The following is an 18425-nucleotide window of genomic DNA, read 5'->3' as shown; positions in this document are numbered from 1 at the left end:
GGGGGGAAGGCATGCAGTTAACAAGTTCAGAAGAGCAGTCAGCATGGAAATATCTATAGAAGATAGAAAGAGAGGCAACATTGTGGCGGAATTTAAGAGGTAGAAGACTATCAGTATGAGGAGGAGAGCTGATGAGACGAAGAGCCTTAGACTCCACTCTGTCCAGAAGAGCTGTGTGAGTGGAGCCTCCCACACGTGAGATGCATACTCCATGCGAGGGTGGACAAGGCCCTTGTATATGGATAGCAACTGCACAGGGGAGAAGAACTGGCGGAGACGATACAAAACGCCCAACCTCGAGGAAGCTGATTTAGCGAGAGAGGAGATATGAAGTTTCCAGTTGGGATTTTGAGTTAAGGATAGACTGAGGATGTTTAGTGTTGAAGACGGTGACAGCTGAGTGTTGTCGAAGAATAGGGGATAGGTGTTTGGAAGATTGTGTCGAGTTAATAGGTGGAGAAATTGAGTTTTCGAGGCATTGAAGGACACAAGGTTCCTTCTGCCCCAATCGGAAATGATAGCAAGGTCTGAGGTTAAGCGTTCTGCAGCCTTCAGTCTGGAGTTGTGTACTTCCTGTTGCGATGGTCTTCTATTGAAAGAAGTTGAATAATGCAGAGTGGAGTCGTCAGCGTATGAGTGGACAGGACATTTTGTTATGGAAAGAACATCATTGGTGAATAACAGGAAGAGAGTGGGTGATAGGACAGAGCCCTGTGGAACGCCACTGTTGATAGGTTTAGGGGAAGAGCAGTGACCGTCTACCACCGCAGAGATAGAATGGCCGGAAAGGAAACTGGAGTACAGAGAGAAGGATAGAGTCCGAAAGAGGGCAGTTTAGAAAGCAAAGACTGGTGCCAGACTATCGAAGGCTTTCAATATGTCTAGCGCAACAGAGAAAGTTTCACCGAAACGGCTAAGAGAGGATGACCAAGAGTCAGTTAAGAGAGCAAGAAGATCGCCAGTAGAACGCCCCTTGCGGAATCCATACTGGCGATCAGATAGAAAGTTAGAAGTGGAAAGGTGCTTTTGAATCTTCCAGTTAAGGATTGATTCAAAAGCTTTAGATAAACAGGAAAGTAAAGCTATAGGGCGGTAGTTTGAGGGATTGGAATGGTCACCCTTCTTAGGCACATGCTGTACAAAGGCATACTTCCAGTAGGAAGGAAAGATAGATGTTGATAGGCAGAGATGAAAGAGTTTGACCAGGCAGGGTGTCAGCACAGTTTTTAAGGACAATAGGAGGCACTCCATCAGGTCCATAAGCCTTCTGAGAGTTGAGGCCAGAGAGGGCATAGAAAACATCATTTGGAAGAATCTTAATAACAGGCATAAAGGAGTCAGAGGGGGGATGAGTAGGAGGAATATGCCCAGAATCGTCCAGGGTGGAGTTCTTACAGAAAGTTTGAGTGAAGAGTTCAGCTTTAGAGACAGATGAGACGGCAGTGCTGCCGTCAGGGTTAAGGAGAGGAGGGAAAGAGGAAGAAGTGAAATTGGAGGAGATATTTTTGGCTAGATGCCAGAAGTCACAGGAAGAATTAGAAGAAGCAAGGTGTTGACATTTTCTATTAATGAAAGAAGTTTTGGTAAGTCGGAGAATAGATTTGGCACGATTCCGGGCTGAAATGTAAAGATCAAAGTTAGCGAGAGTTTGAAGGCTCTGGAACCTTTTGTGAGCTGCCTCTCTATCTTTTATAGCACGAGAACAAGCATGATTAAACGAAGGCTTTTTAGCATGAGGAGTAGAGAAAGTACGTGGAATGTATGCCTCCATTCCAGAGACAATCACCTCTGTGATGCACTGAGCACACACGGAGGGGTCTCTCCTGGAAGCAGTAATCATTCCATGGGAAATCGGAAAAGTACATCCTCAGGTCGTCCCACCGAGCTGAAGCAAAATGCCAGAAGCATCGCCTCTTCGGTGGGTCCAGAGGATGTACAGGAGCGATAGGACAGGATACAGAAATAAGGTTATGATCGGAGGAGCCCAACAGAGAGAACAGTTTGACAGTAAGCAGAAGGATTAGAGGTAAGGAAGGGGTCTAGAATGTTGGGCCTGTCTCCAAGACGGTCGGGAATACGAGTAGGGTGCTGAACCAACTGCTCTAGGTCGTTGAGGAGAGCAAAGTTGTAGGCTTGTTCACCAGGCTGGTCAGTGGAAGAGGATGAAAGCCAAAGCTGGTGGTAAACATTGAAATCTCCCAAGATGGAGATTTCAGCAAAGGGAGAGTGAGTCAAGATGTGCTCCACTTTAGAGTTCAGATAGTCAAAGAATTTTACATAGTTAGTAGAGTTAGGCGAGAGATAAACAGCACAGATGTATTTAGTAATAGAATGACAATGAAGTCCTAGCCAGATGGTGGAAAATTCAGAAGAGTCAAGGTCGTGGGCACGAGGGCAAGTGATGTCGTTGCGCACGTAGGCGTAACATCCAGCTTTAGATTGAAATTTAGGATAGAGATAGTAGGAGGGAACAGAGTAGAGGTTGCTGTCAGTAGCCTCAGAAACCTGTGTTTCAGTGAGGAAGAGAAGGTGAGGTTTAGAGGAGGAAAGATGGTGTTCCACAGAATGAAAATTAGAACGAAGACCGCGAATGTTGCAGAAATTGATAAGGAGGAGGTTCGAGGAGTTATCAAAACACCTCTCAAGTCGGCAGTCAGAAGGGGAGTCCTCCCTGGGGGAATTTATGGTCCCCCCCCCCCCCAGACGGGGACTCCGAGGCGGTATTTTCGTTAGCCATTTTGAATTTTGGGAAAAGGTGTGTGTGTTGTGTGAATGTAGTCTGGTGTAGAAAGAAAGAGGAACTGTCTTTTGAGAGCATGCTGAACTGCTCTCTGATGGAAACAGAGGAGAAAGGCACTGAGGAAGACGAATCATATAAAAGAAAAAGGAGAAACTATGGGAAAATGGACATAGAAAATCTAAAGAAATATTATGAAAAGCTAGACTGGGAAAAGTTAAAGAGAACAAATGAGGTGCAGGAAAAGTATGATATATTTATGGAGGCATATGAGACAGGAATCATGAAATATGTCCCACTATATAAACCCAAAGAAAGAGGAGAGAAAGATTGGTTTAATGCAAGATGTGCAGATGCAAAGGAAAAAAGACAAAGTGTGGAAGAGATTGAAAAGAAATAAGAATCAAAGGAATAAAAGAAGATTTTAAGATAGCAAGAAATGAATATGTGCAAATAAGGAGAGAAGAAGAAAAAGGATATGAAAAGGATGTTGAAAAGTGCAAGGAAGAACCTAAACTGTTTTATTGATTCATAAATGGAAAAATCAAACCAAAGGAAAAAATAGAAAGACTGAAAGATGGAAATAAGATAATTGATGATCCTTAAAACATAACTGAGCTGCTAAACAAGAGGTTCCAGCAAGTTTTTACAAAAGAATCATAATTCAGTGAACCACAAGATGACAAGATGAAATTTAATGTTCAAATGGATGAAGTCATAGTAACTAAAGAGGAGATATATAAAACAATGGAGGAGCTGGAAGAGAGGGAAGCAGTAGGACCGGATGGAGTCTCCGGTTTTATATTGAAGGAATGCAGAAATCAGCTGGTTGGACTGGTATATGATATAAAATGCTCAATATCAACTGATAAAGTACCAAAGGAGTGGCGGAGGGCTGAGTTGATCCCTATATATGAAAGTGGGAAAAAGGAAGGACCTCTGAAATATAGACCAGTGTCATTGACCAGTATAGTTTGTAAAATATGCAAGAAAGTGATGAAGAAACAATGGACGAAATTTCTAGAACACAATATAATCACAAAAAAGCAGTATGGCTTTAGAAAAGGGCATTCATGTGTAACAAACTTACTGAGCACTTACAAGAGTGATAGACATAACACAGGAGAGGGAGGGATGGGTAGATTGCATGTATTTGGACCTGAAGCTTTTGACAAAGTTCCACATACAGGTAACTCTTGATTTACACGAGTATTGTGTCCTTGAAGAGGTTGCATGAATCAAAAACAATGTAAATCAAACAAGAGGTAGGTTTGTACCTTTATTGCCTATTCTATCACTGACTCCTCTCCCTTTCGTGGTTCCTCCTCTGGCTGCTCTTCCCCTTGTGGTAGCACAGCAGCGAGGGTGTTGTTGTTGTTGAGTAGCGTGGCAGCGTGGGTACTGTATTGTTGTTCAAGTGGCGCGCGGGAAGAACTGAGCTCAGCTGTGTGGCTGTGGCGCCGTGTGAGTCCAGTTGCGTGAGACATCTGGTGGCCACTCCACAGCAGCGAGGGTGTTGTTGTTGTTGAGTAACTTGGCAGCGTGGGTCCTGTATTTTTGTTCAAATGGTGCGCGGGAAGAACTGAGCTCAGCTGTGTGGCTGCGGTGTCGTGTGAGTCCAGTTGCGTGAGACATCTGGTGGCCACTCCATAAAATATCGCGTATAAGTGAAAAAAACGTGTAAATTAAACATTTATTCGGATTTTGGACCCCGCGTTATTTCAAAAACGCGTAAACCAAACTTGCGTAAATCGAGTTACCTTTCCAAGACTACTATGGAAGCTGGAAAATAGAGGAAGATTGAAAGGGAAAATGTAGAACTGGATGGAAAGTTACTTAAGGGGAAGAGAGATGAGAACAGTGATAAAGGTTATGAAATTGGAATTGAGAATTGTAGATAGTGGAGTGCCTCAAGGATCGGTATTGGCACCAATACTTTTCCTAGTATATAATAATGATATGCCGGAGAAAGTAAGCAGTTACATGAGCCTGTTTGCAGCCAGTGTGAAATTACTGAGACATATGAGGCGTCCGGAGGTAAAGGGGTGACATCAACAAATCTGGTATTTTTAGTTTTTTAGTATACAATATACACATGCATTTTGCATTTTTTTTTTTCCAAAAAAAGGTAGGTACTATATATAAAAAAAAATTGAAATTGGTGTACTAGTAATAAGTGCGAACAAGAATTCCTTATTATCATATAGTGGTTGTTGGAGGTAAAGAGGCGACAACGGCAGCAGCATGAGAACCAATGAGGAGCTGGTTTTCCCGCCTAACCCTCTGCCCCGCCAGTCACAGGCCGTGCTGCCCACCAAGCGGAGCATCTGAGTTAAAGCCTGGGAATAAACATTATCCTCAGGGACTCCTCGCATTATTATTATATATATTTTTTTTAAATCAGCACATTGGTTTAAAATGAAACGGTTCATACCGTAGTTTAGGTGAACAAAATAGATTTTAAAAATCCAGATACATAATGGATACTCTTATTATCATAACCAATTTCCAAATTGGTGTATAAAAAATTACCTTTAAAACTGATTCATTTTTCAATACAAATGAAAAAAAAGTTTCATACAGCTAGGCCATACAATTAAAATGAATACAAGCACACTCTGATATGTTCAAGAGGAAAGTGCAGTACACATCTCTAAACTTTGAATGAGATTTATTCAAAAGTAAGTTTTGGTGATGTCGCCCCTTTACCTCCGGACGCCTCATATAAGAAACAGGAAAGACCGAAATTCTGCAAGAGGACCTAATTAAGCTTCGGGACTGGAGTAAGAAATGGGAGATGGAGTTCAATGTGAAGAAATATCATGTAATGGAAATGGGAAAGAGTGAAGGGAGACCAAAATGAACATGTAGAATGGGGGATGGAGAAATATTAAAAGTTCAAGAAGAGAAAGATCTGGGAGTGATAATACAAGATAATCAACAGTCAGAGAGTCATGTAAATATAATATTCGGTGATACGTATAGAATGGTAAGAAATATAGGAATAGCATTCCACTACATGGATAAGGATATGATGAAAAAGATGATAACCACTATGATTAGACCAAAATTGGAATTTGCGAAAACTGTGTGTTCTCCCCATAAGAAGAAACACGTAAATAACTAGAAAGAATACAAAGGATGGCAACGAAAATGGTTCCAGAACTGGAGGGTTTGTCATTTGAAGAAAGGTTAAAGGAAATGGACCTACCACCACTGGAACAAAGAAGAGAAAGGGGAGACCTAATACAAATTTATAGATTATTGAATAAAATGGAAGTAGATAATGAGTTACTACTAAGAGAAGGAAGAAACACCAGAAACACACGAGGACACAGTAAAAAATTGAGAAAAGGAAGATGCTTGAGAGACAAAAAAATATAGTTTCCCACAAAGAAACATAGAGGTTTGGAACAGACTAAGTGAGGATGTATTATTGGCAAAGAGTGTGCACAACTTTAAGGAAAACCTGGACAAATACAGATATGGAGGCGGCACCACACGAGCGTAAGCCCAGGCCCTGTTAAACTACAACTAGGTAAAACACACACACACACTGACACATCAAGATGGAAGGGAGGAGGCAACTAAATGGTCAGAGTAAGAAATTGAGAAAGGTGACTTGTTTGAAAGACCTAAAGAAGTTCAGTTTTCCATACAGGAGTGTGGATACATGGAATGGACTAAACAAAGACAGTGTTAAAGCGGGCAGTGTCCATAAAATAAAGGAAAAGCTGGACAAATATAGATTGGGAGACAGGACCGACTGAGCTTCAGCTCAGGCCCTGTATACTACAAATAGGTAAATGCACACCTTCCCACTTCTCTTTCTCTCCAGGTAAAATCTCTTGTCTGTCTTTTAGTTAATCCTGGGAGAGGAACTACTGAGTGCTTAAAGGGCATCCGTGGCCAAAGTGGCAGACTAAGTCTTCAATTTGACTGTACACAATTAGCCACGGCATCTTGTTGAGCCAATAAATGGTCTGTATGAGTGAAAGGGGAAAAGTTAGGGTTCTGTAACCACACTCCAGTTAACCCATGTTGTAATGGCACAACAAAATGTTGCTTAGTGAACAGATTTTCAGCAATATAAACTTTGTTAAGGGAGCCTTGGTAGTCATGACTTAACACTTCTCTTAAATTCCAGGAAGTGGTATCAGCCGTGCTGGGAGGAGGACAGCGCCAAGTGACAACACACAACTCTGTGTGTCCTGACATCCACTGCTGGTGCTGGTGCTGAAGTGAAGGTCTGAGACAGGGAGCTGAGGGCCAGGACACAACTCAGTGTGTCCTGACATCCACTACTGGTGCTGGTGCTGAAATGAGGGTCTGAGGCAGGGAGCTGAGGGCAAGGACACAACACACAACTCAGTGTGTCCTGATGTCCACTGCTGGTGCTGGTGTGAGAATCTGAGACATTTGCAGTGCTCAGCCCTATGTGTCCTTGCTCCTTGGTGCATCCTTCCCCTCACCTGCTTGCTCGGTCCTTGAGTGTAGCATTAGGAAAGACTCTGCCCCCTCACCCCCAAGGCTGGCCTGCAGCTGAGTGGCCAGGAACAATATCAGAGCAGACTCACTGGTGTGAGGATTAGGATCTGATCAGAAGGACCACCACCACCTTGCTGCTGCCTTCTCCAGCCATAAAGGAAAGGGAAAGTTTGAGTGCCACGATTGTGGGACAATTTGAGAGTTGAGAGGAAGTTCCCTCGACACAGCCTTACACACACTGCTCAGGGAAAATGGAATCCAAGAGTGTAAGGAAAGGCTCCCTGGGAAGGGGTGCCCCAACAAGTACACTCTCTCACTCTGCTGAAAGTTATCATAAATGCATAGTTTGTGAGGAAAGTTTCAGTAAGGATAAATTCATAACGCACATCCTTACATGTGGGAAGTTTTTGTTTGAGAAGAGTAACCTCAACAAACACATCTTTACACACACTGGTGAAGGAAATCATGAATGTGAACTTTGTGGGAAAAAATTTAACAAGAAGAGTAACCTCAACAGACACATGCTTACACACACTGGTGAAAGAAATCATGAATGTGAACTTTGTAAGAAAAGATTTAATCAGAAGAGTGACCTCAACAAACACATCCTTACACACACTGGTGAAAGAAATCATGAATGTGAAGTTTGTGGGAAAAAATTTACTAAGAAGAGTCATCTCAACACACACATCCTTACACATACCGGTGAAGGAAGTCATGAATGTGAAATTTGTGGGAAAAAATGTAATCAGAAGAGTGACCTCAACAAACACATCCTTACACACACTGGTGAAAAAAATCATGAATGTGAAGTTTGTGGGAAAAAATTTAATCAGAAGAGTAACCTCAACAAACACATCCTTACACACACTGGTGAAAGAAACCATGAATGTGAAGAGTGTGGGAAAAAATTTAATCAGAAGAGTCATCTCAACACACACATCCTTACACACACTGGTGAAAGAAATCATGAATGTGAAGAGTGTGGGAAAAAATTTAATCGTAAGTTTCAACTCAACACACACATCCTTACACACACTGGTGAAAGAAATCATGAATGTGAAGTTTGTGGGAAAAGATTTAATCAGAAGAGTAACCTCAACACACACATCTTTACACACACAGGTGAAAGAAATCATGAATGTGAAGTTTGTGGGAAAGGATTTTGTTCAAAGTCAAAGCTGAAGACCCATATCATAAGACACTCTGGCAACAAAGGGTTCAATTGTGATGTATGTGGAAAGCGTTTTATTACCAAAAGTGAGATTGCCCAACATGTGAGGATTCACCACTGAGGTGTTGTGTTGTTCTGCTCTATGTGGGAGAGAATGGGTGGTGGAGGGCAGCATTGACTTGCATAGAGAACAGAAAATATAGCCCAGATCAGGAATCCAGGGCAGATTGTGTGTGTGTGTTTTTATGTACCTTGTAGCGTCGAGTGGGGTGAATGTGGACTAGTATTTTAATCTTTCATTATATTTCCTATACTAATTTGTAAAATCCAACCAAATTTGGTGGGTAGATACTTTATCTGGTGCTGCAAATTCTGTAAAGAAAAAGATAAATTCTGATGAAAACTATAGTAGTTATTTAATCCTAAAAGGTAGCTTACCTTTCCTTATGGTCTGGGGTGAATTTAGCCACTGTTCTGGGGTGAATTGATCCACTCCAATTTTTTTTCTTTTGAGCTTCTTGAAAGTATTTTTTAGGTGTATTTTAATGTTTTTTTTACTTATCTTAGTACATAACTAACTTAGATTTAGCTTTTACAGTAGCAAAATATTTACACTGATATATAATGGCTTCCATAGAAGCAAGTTCAGCTAGTTATCACTAGCTGTACTATTGAACTTTTTGAATTGTTTGTAGGCCTCATCAGCACCTTCAACATGGAAAGGTGTTGTGCCTATCATGTGTATTGGGCCAGCAAAGATATACTTCATGTCCACTTTTTCATCAGTGTCTACTCTCTTTGGGCAGTCATACCTGTTACCTGGTTTTCTTTCAAAGAAAGTCATTTTGACGCTACCTTCTGCAGTGTCCTGCAGGGAGGGTCTTTTGTTGAAAAAAGTTGAATAACGCAGAGTGGAGTCGTCAGCGTACAAGTGGATAGGACAGTTTGTTATTGAAAGATCATTGATGAATAACAGGAAGAGAGTGGGAGATAGGGCAGTCCTGCAGGACATCACTGTTGATAGGTTTAGAGGAAGAACAGTGACCATGTACCACAGCAGAGATAGAACAGCTGGAAAGGAAACTGGAGCTAAAGGTACAGAGAGAGGGATAGAATCCATAGGAGGGCAGTTTAGAAAGCAAAGAATTATGCCAGACTCTATCGAAAGCTTTCGATATGTTTAGTGCAACTGAGAAAGTTTCACTGAAATGGCTAAGAGGATGACCAGGAGTTAGTTAAAAAAGCAAGAAGGTCGTCAGTAGAACGCCCCTTGCGGAACCCACACTGGCGATCAGATAGGAGACCCGACGAGGATAGATGCTTATGAATCTTCCAGTTAAGGATTGTTTCAAAAGCTTTAAAGACAGAAAAGTAAAGCTATAGGATGGCAGTTTGAGGGATTGGAATGGTCACCCTTCTTAGGCGAAGGCTGCATTGCATGTTGGAGTACTTTCAGCTGGATGGAAAGGTAGATGTTGAAAGGCAGAGATAAAAGAGTTAGACCAGGCAGGGTGGCAGCACGGAGGCACAGTTTTTAAAGACAATAAGAGGCACTTCATCAGTTCCATAAGCCATCTTAGGATTGAGGCCAGAGAGGGCATAGAAAACATCATTTTTAAGAATCTTAATAACAGGCATAGCGAAGTCAGAGGGGGATTAGTAGGAGGAATATGCCCAAAATTGTCCAGAGTGGAGTTTTTACAAAGTTTGAGCAAAGAGTTCAGACTTAGAGATAAATGTGATGACGGTGCTGCCGTCAGGACTAAGGAGAGGAGGGAATGATAAGGCAGTGAAATTGGAGGAGATAGTTTTGGCTAGGTGTCAGAAGTCTCTGGAAGAATAAGAGAAAGCAAGATTGTGGCATTTTCAATGGATGAAAGAGTTTTTGGTCAGTCAGAAAATAGATTTGACACAATTCCAGATGGAAATGTAAAGATCATGATTAGCAGGATTACCAGGCTCTGGTACCTTTTGTGAGCTGCCTCTCTATCTTTGATAGCACAAGGACAAGCATGATTGAACCAAAGTTTTTTAGCATGAGGGGTAGAGAAAGAATGTGGAATGTATGCCTCCATTCCAGAGACAATCACCTCAGTGATGCACTGGGCACACACAGAAGGGCCTCTCTCCTAAAAGCAGTAATCATTTCACGAGAAATCGGAAAAGTACATCCTCAGGTCGTCTCACTAAGCTGAAGTAAAATGCCAGAAGCACCGCCTCTTCGGTGGGTCCAGAGGCTGTACAGGAGTGATAGGACAGGATACAGAAATAAGGTTGTGATCGGAGGAGCCCAACAGAGAGAACAGTTCGACATAGTAAGTAGAAGGGTTAGAGGTTAGGAAAAGGTCAAGAATGTTGGGCATGTCTCCAAGTCGGTCGGGAATACGTGTAGGGTGATGAAGTAGGGTTATAAAATTCCCGGGAATTTTAAGTTGGAAAACTTTCCATGAGAATTTTGGGGAACTTTGAAATTAAAGAAAAAATTACAACTTTGCCTATGGTGCCTTTATTTTATTTATTTTTTCTTTCTTAGGATGAGTTTATTGTTGCCATAAACTTTAGGTTAAGGATAGGCTGTTAGTGAATGTTCCTTAGCCCATCGGTGTTGCAGAGAGGATTCATTTGTGTCGCCTATTGAGGCTCATGCCACCTTCTGGTGCTCTCTGATGCACTTGCTATCAGAGACAGAATTCAAAGCAGCATGTGGGAATACCGCCACCCAACGGCACCTTGAAAAATGGCCAGCCCCCTGCGATATTTAAAATCGAGACCCCAAATTCAACACAGCTGCTCCCTGATCACTTTGTCACTGCCTCCTAAAGATTATCAAGAAAGAGTTATGCCATCTTGCTGGAGAATAAAGAAAAATTCACATTTTAATACAAATGTACATTCCTTAGCTTGACACTACATGTTTCAAAGTGCTTGGCATCATACTATTTACACATGAATAGTTTATAAGCTTAAAGTAACATATATTCTAGTGCATATATGTTCATAGGTGTGCTGTGGTGACATAAGTAATAATGTTTTTGAGAAAAATATTTAGGAAAATAAAATCAGTATTGGGAATAGTATTTGAATTTGTTTTACAAAAATATGGTTTTGATACACCATCAGTGCCATGATTTCCAGGGGGGCTAGGCAGTCTATAGTATGTAAGTCTGTTGCCAAGCCAGAGCAGGGCTCGTTAGAATCGATAGACTATAACAATTATTCTTTTTCGTCGTCGTCGTCTTCATCTTTATCTTCATCTTCATCTTCATCTTTTTCTTCTTCTTCTTCTTCCTCTTCTTCTTCTTCTTCTTCTTCTTCTTATTATTATTATTATTATTTTTTTTTTTTGGTATTTCGTTGGGGATATACCCCAATGGAGGAAGGCGGATATTATTATAATTATTATTATTATTATTATTATTATTATTATTATTATTATTATTATTATTATTATTATTATTATTATTATTATTATTATTATTATTATTATTATTATTATTATTATTATTATTATTATTATTATTATTATTATTATTATCATTATTATTATTATAATTATTATTATTATTTTTTTTTCTTCATTTTCTTCTTTTTCTTCTTCTTCAGCTTTTCATTTTTCAAGGCGTGGTTATGTGACTTTGTTGATTTTCTAATATCACTTTTAACGACTTAAGTTTGTAATCTGTCGACTTATCTCTGAAAATCCAACACTTCTAACTAACTCCGTCCCTTAAAGTGGAGCAAAAAAGCCAATTAAACTAGCCACATAGCTTAATAAATACCAACACGATCGTCGACGTTTAAAAAATCTGAGCATCAACTGAAAGACACATTCGTTATATGCTTTCCCTGCACACAGGCTACCTAACCAAGAACACATTTAGTCTAGGTCCTTAACAGTATATATTCCTTTACACTTACTTACAACATTGACTGTTAAGGAGTGATTACTGAGATGCATTCCGGTTCACTTACAACTGCTTGCTTTGTTACCCGTTCGAAGCTGATTATTATTATTATTATTATTATTATTTTTTTTTAACGTGTCACCCTATAGCGCCGGTAGGCTGAGCTGATTTTTTATTCACTTGGACGGTTTCCTCTACAGTCCGGGTTAAGGCTGGATTCACACGAATCACTTTTTAGTGGTCAGTGGCCGCCACAAAATAATGGTCAAAACAGAACACACACATCTCTATGGGTGCATGCACACGGGCCACTTTTTTTGTGGTCGCCACAAAACCGTGGCGAGTTGTGGCGGGCGGAGCCATTTTCCGACCACGCCACTGTGGCCAGCGATAGATACCGTTGTTTCAAATGGCAGCGTGCACACGAGCCACTATCGGTGGCCACCACCCTGCCACCCGCCGCTTTCCCTCTGTCTTGACACTTGAACACCTGAATTTTAACTGTCATAATGATGTATAAGTATGACCTTCACGCATAACTTGTGTTCAGGATATAATGGATAAGCTCGTATATGCTTTCAGAATTAATGTTTCATTTCGTTTCACAGTTTTGCATATTAATTGATTCTGGTATGGATTAATTACTGAATGTGGTAGTTTTATTTACCCGGAAGTAGAAAGGGGAAAATGTTATGTAACCGCAAAGACTGCTGAATTATGTCAATAAATTACATCTAATGTGACTTAATATTCTTCATGTTCAGTCTTATATTAAAATTACCGCAAGTCTCTCTTCTACTGGGACATAATTCTTTATGTTGATGTCCTGCCGTGTTACACGTGGACCAATTATTGTCATAAGATGATTAAACCTGTCCTGTGACCTCCTGAAGTAGTAAAAAAATTATCGTGTTCTTTTAGCTCTTTAAATAATGTTAAATTAGTTTGTTGCTATATATATATATATATATATATATATATATATATATATATATATATATATATATATATATATATATATATATATATATATATATATATATGAGGTGAACCCATGGCAGTACTTTCTTCAGCGCTTTCTTCCAAGAGAGCACAGACAGCTGCTGCCTCTACGAGATCCATAACCCCACGTGCTGACCTCATTAGTGGCCGCCACCGAGTGGCTCGTGTGCAGGGTGCACCTACCCACCATTTTTCGTAGCGACCTTTTTTTGTGGTGGCCACTGACCACTAAAAGTGGCTCGTGTGAACCCTGCCTAATGGGTGATCTTCAGGACAGCATGTGGGTAGTCTTAAGCCACTCGGCGGTGACTAAAAAATCCGAGGTGGTAGCAAGGGATTCGAACCCGCGTCGTCCATCACGCGGTGGAAGTGGGTCCCGTACGCTAACCACTCAGCCACCGCCTACCCAGAATTATGTTTCCTAGACGCTGTTTTATCATACTTGTTACATCATTGCCAAAGTACAAGCCGGACATCAAATATATGTATATCTTCTTATCGTAGAGTAGGAAGAAAACATCAGTTTTCCACACTCTGATATGTTCAATACTCACTTCGAAGCAGGTTCAAGCGGTGGTTCGGCCTCGCACCAACCAAGCATTTGGGGCACAAGAGCGGAGGCCGTCACGGGGGAAGGACGTGTGGAGGAGGACAACTTGGCTCCAGTGTTTTAGAAGGTAAGGCTCCAGATCGTATTCTTAGACGCTACTGACTCTTACATCAGTTACTTCTAAAGCCCTCCTCACCGAACAAGAGGTAAAAGGCGTTCTCATGAGTGTGTTTTGTAGAGTTCATGCCACATAAGCCTTGTTCAAACTATCACCAGGGTCATAAAACTACACTATAAACGACTCTCAACATCACTTACCTCCGATTCAAAAAGGAAAAATGCGTCATCATGAGTATTGTTGAGTCTTGTTCACCTACCACCAGGGTCATACAACTAAGAGATCAACTCTTACATTAATTACCTCTAAAGACCACACACAAAAAAGAAAATGCGTTCTCACGAGTTTTGCAGAGTTCAACTACCACCAGGGTCATAAAACTACGCTAATGACATTTACCTCACTTACCTGTAATTCAAAATGCCAAAAAAAAGGTAAAATGCGTTCTCATGAGTGTTTTGTAAAGTTCATGGTACAGATCGAAGCCTTGTCAAACTACCTTGAGACTTATAAAACTACCCCTGGAAAGGCCCACAACTCCTACGAAAGCCTTGTCACATGTTTGTGCTTGGGCGACGAAATGTCTAATAACACGAGTTCGTTGTGACAGTGTCTATGCTCGTCTTTGGTAACTCGTTGGGTAATGGCTAAGTAGCATAATGAAGGTAATTCCCAGGACTTACAGAACGCGGAAGTGTAATACGAAGAGCCATACTAATAGGTACTTCGATAAACCTGCCATATAGCCTAATTATATAATGTCTAGTGCGTATGATGTGTTTTCCAGCTACTCAGCGTCGATTGAACTCATTCATTCCCGTTGAGTACTAGTGATTGCCAGCTAACCAACACACTCACTCTCTTGCTTCTCCCTGTAGAGAATTTAGAATTATAATAAAAGAGGTACTCAAAGATGTAAGGTCGGTTACATCAACTTCTAGAGGTTTTTCAATCAAGGGAACTGAGGTGGCGACACTTGGGGCAGTATTCTTAAATATTTGGGCGCCCAAGCAATTATTTGACAAAGCTTTCGTAGGAGTTTTGGGCATTTCACGGGGTAGTTTTGTGGCCGAGGTGGTAGTTTGACCTTTCTTCTGTTCCGGGAGTCAAAAAGAACACCCATCCACCTTTAACAAGGTGGATGGGGTGTGTGGTGTGCGAGGTCCTGGCTGTCTCGAGAGAGACCCGCAGCAGACCAACAGGTGAATTACACGCGCGAACTCCCCCCCCCCTACACACACACACACACACACACACACACACACACACACACACACACACACACACACACACACACACACACACACACACACACACACACACACACACACACACACACACAGTTGTCCCTTTCTCGGCTTGTGTCTGTCCACGTTCTATTGGCGAGTTAGCCAATATTTTCCTTTATCATATTACAAGGTTTTCTTTAAGTGCTGAGATACGACTGTTTAAGCGGAATATTTTCCCCTTATATAACGTTGAACTTTAATCCTTATTTAACGTAGTTAACTTAAACTGAAAACTAAACTGAAGTTTAAAAATGTACGCTACAGCCCAATACTTTTTTTTTCTTTATATATTTTTTGCCGCACATTGTACCGGAAGGAGGCTTGCTAGATGAAACAGTACAGTCTGTTCATGAGTGTGGCGAGGACATTGAGGTCTCGGAAAATTTCACACACTTTAAATTGGTGGCGTAGCTCATAACAACGGTGAGTCTCGCCAGGAAGTCTTCCTCAGCACGGGTATATCAAGGATCAGAGAGATATCTCTGATCCTTGGAGTATATGGCGTTGTAGATACCTGTGCAGAAGAACAGAGATCCAGATCTTGAAGTCCCTTGTGCTCCCTGTCTTACTTTATGGCTGTGAGACATGGACACTAAATGGGGACTAAATTTTAATTTGGAAAGGCTGATTGATGCCTTTGGTAATTTAATGTCTACGCAGAATCATAAGATATCTCTGGAATGACTTTGTGTCTAGCTGTCGACTACTCCGTGAGACTGATTCGACATATATTACCTGCTTAGTCCGTTAACGCCAACCCCGGCTATACGGGCACGTGGCACGTTATCCTGAGGGCCTGAAGCTGATCCTGCTCATCGGGTTCTCTGCTGAGTGGAGGAGGCCAAGGGGACGCCCACGGAGTTCGTGACTTGAGCAAGTCGATAGATTCTGCCAGGAGGTGCTCAGGATGGGAAGGGGACCTGCATGGAGACTCTACCGGAGGAACCCCGGAATTGTCGTCGTAGCCGGGTGAGGGTAGAGACGCACCCCCCGGCGGGTGCCCACATTGATTGATTAATTTTGAATTTAAGCCGCCCATGCCGCTGGAAGGCTTCCTCCTTGGGCCCGGTGGTCGGCCCTGCCTTCCCTGCTCCCCCCTACCCTTCCTCTGCTTCCCTTCCCCTGATATCCCCCTCCCTGCCTCCCCTGCTGCCCCCCTCCCTGCCTCCCCTGCTGCCCCCCTCCCTGCCTTCCCTCCTCCTCTCTGTAAATCCTCTGCTTCCCTTCCCTTCCCCTGTCACATCCCTTAATTCCTGCCTTAATTCCCTCCTCCCCCCTGCCCTTCCTCTGCTTCGATCCCTTCCCTTCCCCTACATCATCCCTCCCTGCCTTTCTTTCTCCTCCTGCCATTATTAAAACTATCTAAGTTTGAAAGCGTCTTATGTGACTTAACCATGTCTGGGTCTCTCTTAGGGAGCTAGGGAGGACGAGAGACAAGGGGGTCATGTGTTTAACGTGTCGGTGCCAGGGGATACATATATTTTGACAAGGCTTTCGTAGGAGTCTTTGGGCATTTCCTGGGGTAGTTTTATGACCCCTCTTGTAGTGTAACCTTTCTTCTGTACCAGGAACCCCAAAACATTTATTAGAACCAGATTGATATCCTTTTCGGTCTTTGGAAGAGTCTGTATATATATCACACACACACACACACACACACACACCACACATGCAGACAGACAGACAGACATTCTCCCCTCCTCTACCCCCCACACCCATACACAGACAGACATGTAGACACTCTCCCCTCCGTCCAACGTTGCCAAATTGTCGTACTCAGCCTCTAATATTTACCCATCCTCGACCCAAAATCTGTCTCTGGCCCAACCAACAAGATCAATGTAGTAGTTATAAAAAATTAATCGCTGATGTGTTTCTGGCAATAGTAACGCGTCAGAAAAAAAAAACACTATATGCTCTGGAGTCGTACGATGGGCAACGGTGCCTTCGCCCCACTCCACACACCCAGATTGTTGCACACCATTCACCTTTAAATATTCATGTTCATATCTCTTGCTCAAGCTTTCCCGTGTATGTAGAACCTGACATCACACTCTTTCACCTCACACACCAATATCAAAATTCTCGCTTTAGATCTTTTTATGTAGTTTTCTTTTGTTCCTCTTTTACCTCTTGAACTCGGTCCTGGCTTATAGTTTCTCTTTTTCTTCCTCTAATCTGCTGTTAATGTTGCATGGGGAGGCGGTGGCTGAATGGATATCGTGACGGCGCCGCGTTCAGGACGACACGAGTTCAATCCCCGCCCGGTGTCAACAAGCGTTAAAAAAAAAAAAAAAACTCTGGGTCACTAAATAATTCTCTCCGTCTTCTTGATATGTTCTTGATTGCCTCAACATTATATCATCATTTTATTGTTCCTATGTATAAGACTTTAACCCCTTGACTGAGGATTTCCTACAAGAAAACCTCACCAAGCTACAGGGATGGAACAAAAAGTGGCTGCTACAATTCAGTGAAGAAAAATGTAAAGTCATGCAGCTTGGGAGGGGATATCCAGCACACCAATACCACATGGGAAACACTCCACTATCCACCACAGAAGCAGAGAAAGACCTGGGACTATATGTTACCGGGCTACCAGTGAAAGCCAAATCCGTGCCAATCGCAGCGGACGGGTTAACAACTCCCATATCTTTACTTGTATATCTGTGATGACTTTACCTTACTAGCAGTGTGTCTTTCCTTTAAACATTGCATCATCACATCATTTACTTTACTAGCATTCCCTTTCCTTTAAACATTACATCATATCACTGTTCCTATGTATAAGACTTTCACAACTCTCAATATCTTTACTTTCCATTACTGGTATTGTGTTTTTCCTGAGAACCTCTTAAATAAACACTTCTTCCATTCATATGCCAGACTCTACTTATTTTACCTCATAGTGTCTAGCTTGGTGCCATAAATTCAGTAATCTTTCTCTCCTCAGCAGCCACACCAGACCCTGAGTGGAGGAGGCCAAGGGGATGCCCACAAAGTCCATGGATTGAGGGAGATACTTGGGATAGGAAGGCGGCCTGCATGGAAACTTGCCTGGAGGAACTCTTGGGTTTGGTGTCTGGTGGGCGAGGCGACGCATCCCCCATCGTATGCCCCCAATGACTGACTCCACAGAACTCAACCAGGTATGTAAGAGGT

At 42.0% G+C, this 18425-nt stretch overlaps 1 protein-coding gene across 8 annotated transcripts in view; it reads left to right on the top strand.

Moving 5' to 3' along the window:
• Window positions 1-18425, top strand: part of LOC127001197 (zinc finger protein OZF-like) — a 58514-nt gene that overhangs the window by 35023 nt on the left and 5066 nt on the right. For 2 of the 8 annotated variants that reach the window (XR_007754885.1, XR_007754887.1), the window contains exon 2: window positions 18217-18412. Coding sequence is in view for 2 of the 8 variants with exons in the window: in XM_050865416.1 (XP_050721373.1) it covers window positions 7477-8520 (1044 nt within the window). In the remaining 6 variants the exon portion in view is untranslated. Of the gene's footprint in view, window positions 1-6884; window positions 8806-13867; window positions 13984-18216; window positions 18413-18425 lie in introns of those variants that run through there. The other 6 variants (XM_050865416.1, XM_050865415.1, XR_007754886.1 and 3 more) reach the window with 5 other exon arrangements.

Source organism: Eriocheir sinensis, chromosome 20 (assembly GCF_024679095.1).
Source record: "Eriocheir sinensis breed Jianghai 21 chromosome 20, ASM2467909v1, whole genome shotgun sequence".
Lineage (NCBI taxonomy): Eukaryota > Metazoa > Arthropoda > Malacostraca > Decapoda > Varunidae > Eriocheir > Eriocheir sinensis.
The sequence above is the reverse complement of the archived record's forward strand: the minus strand, read 5'-3'. Positions and strand labels throughout refer to the sequence as shown.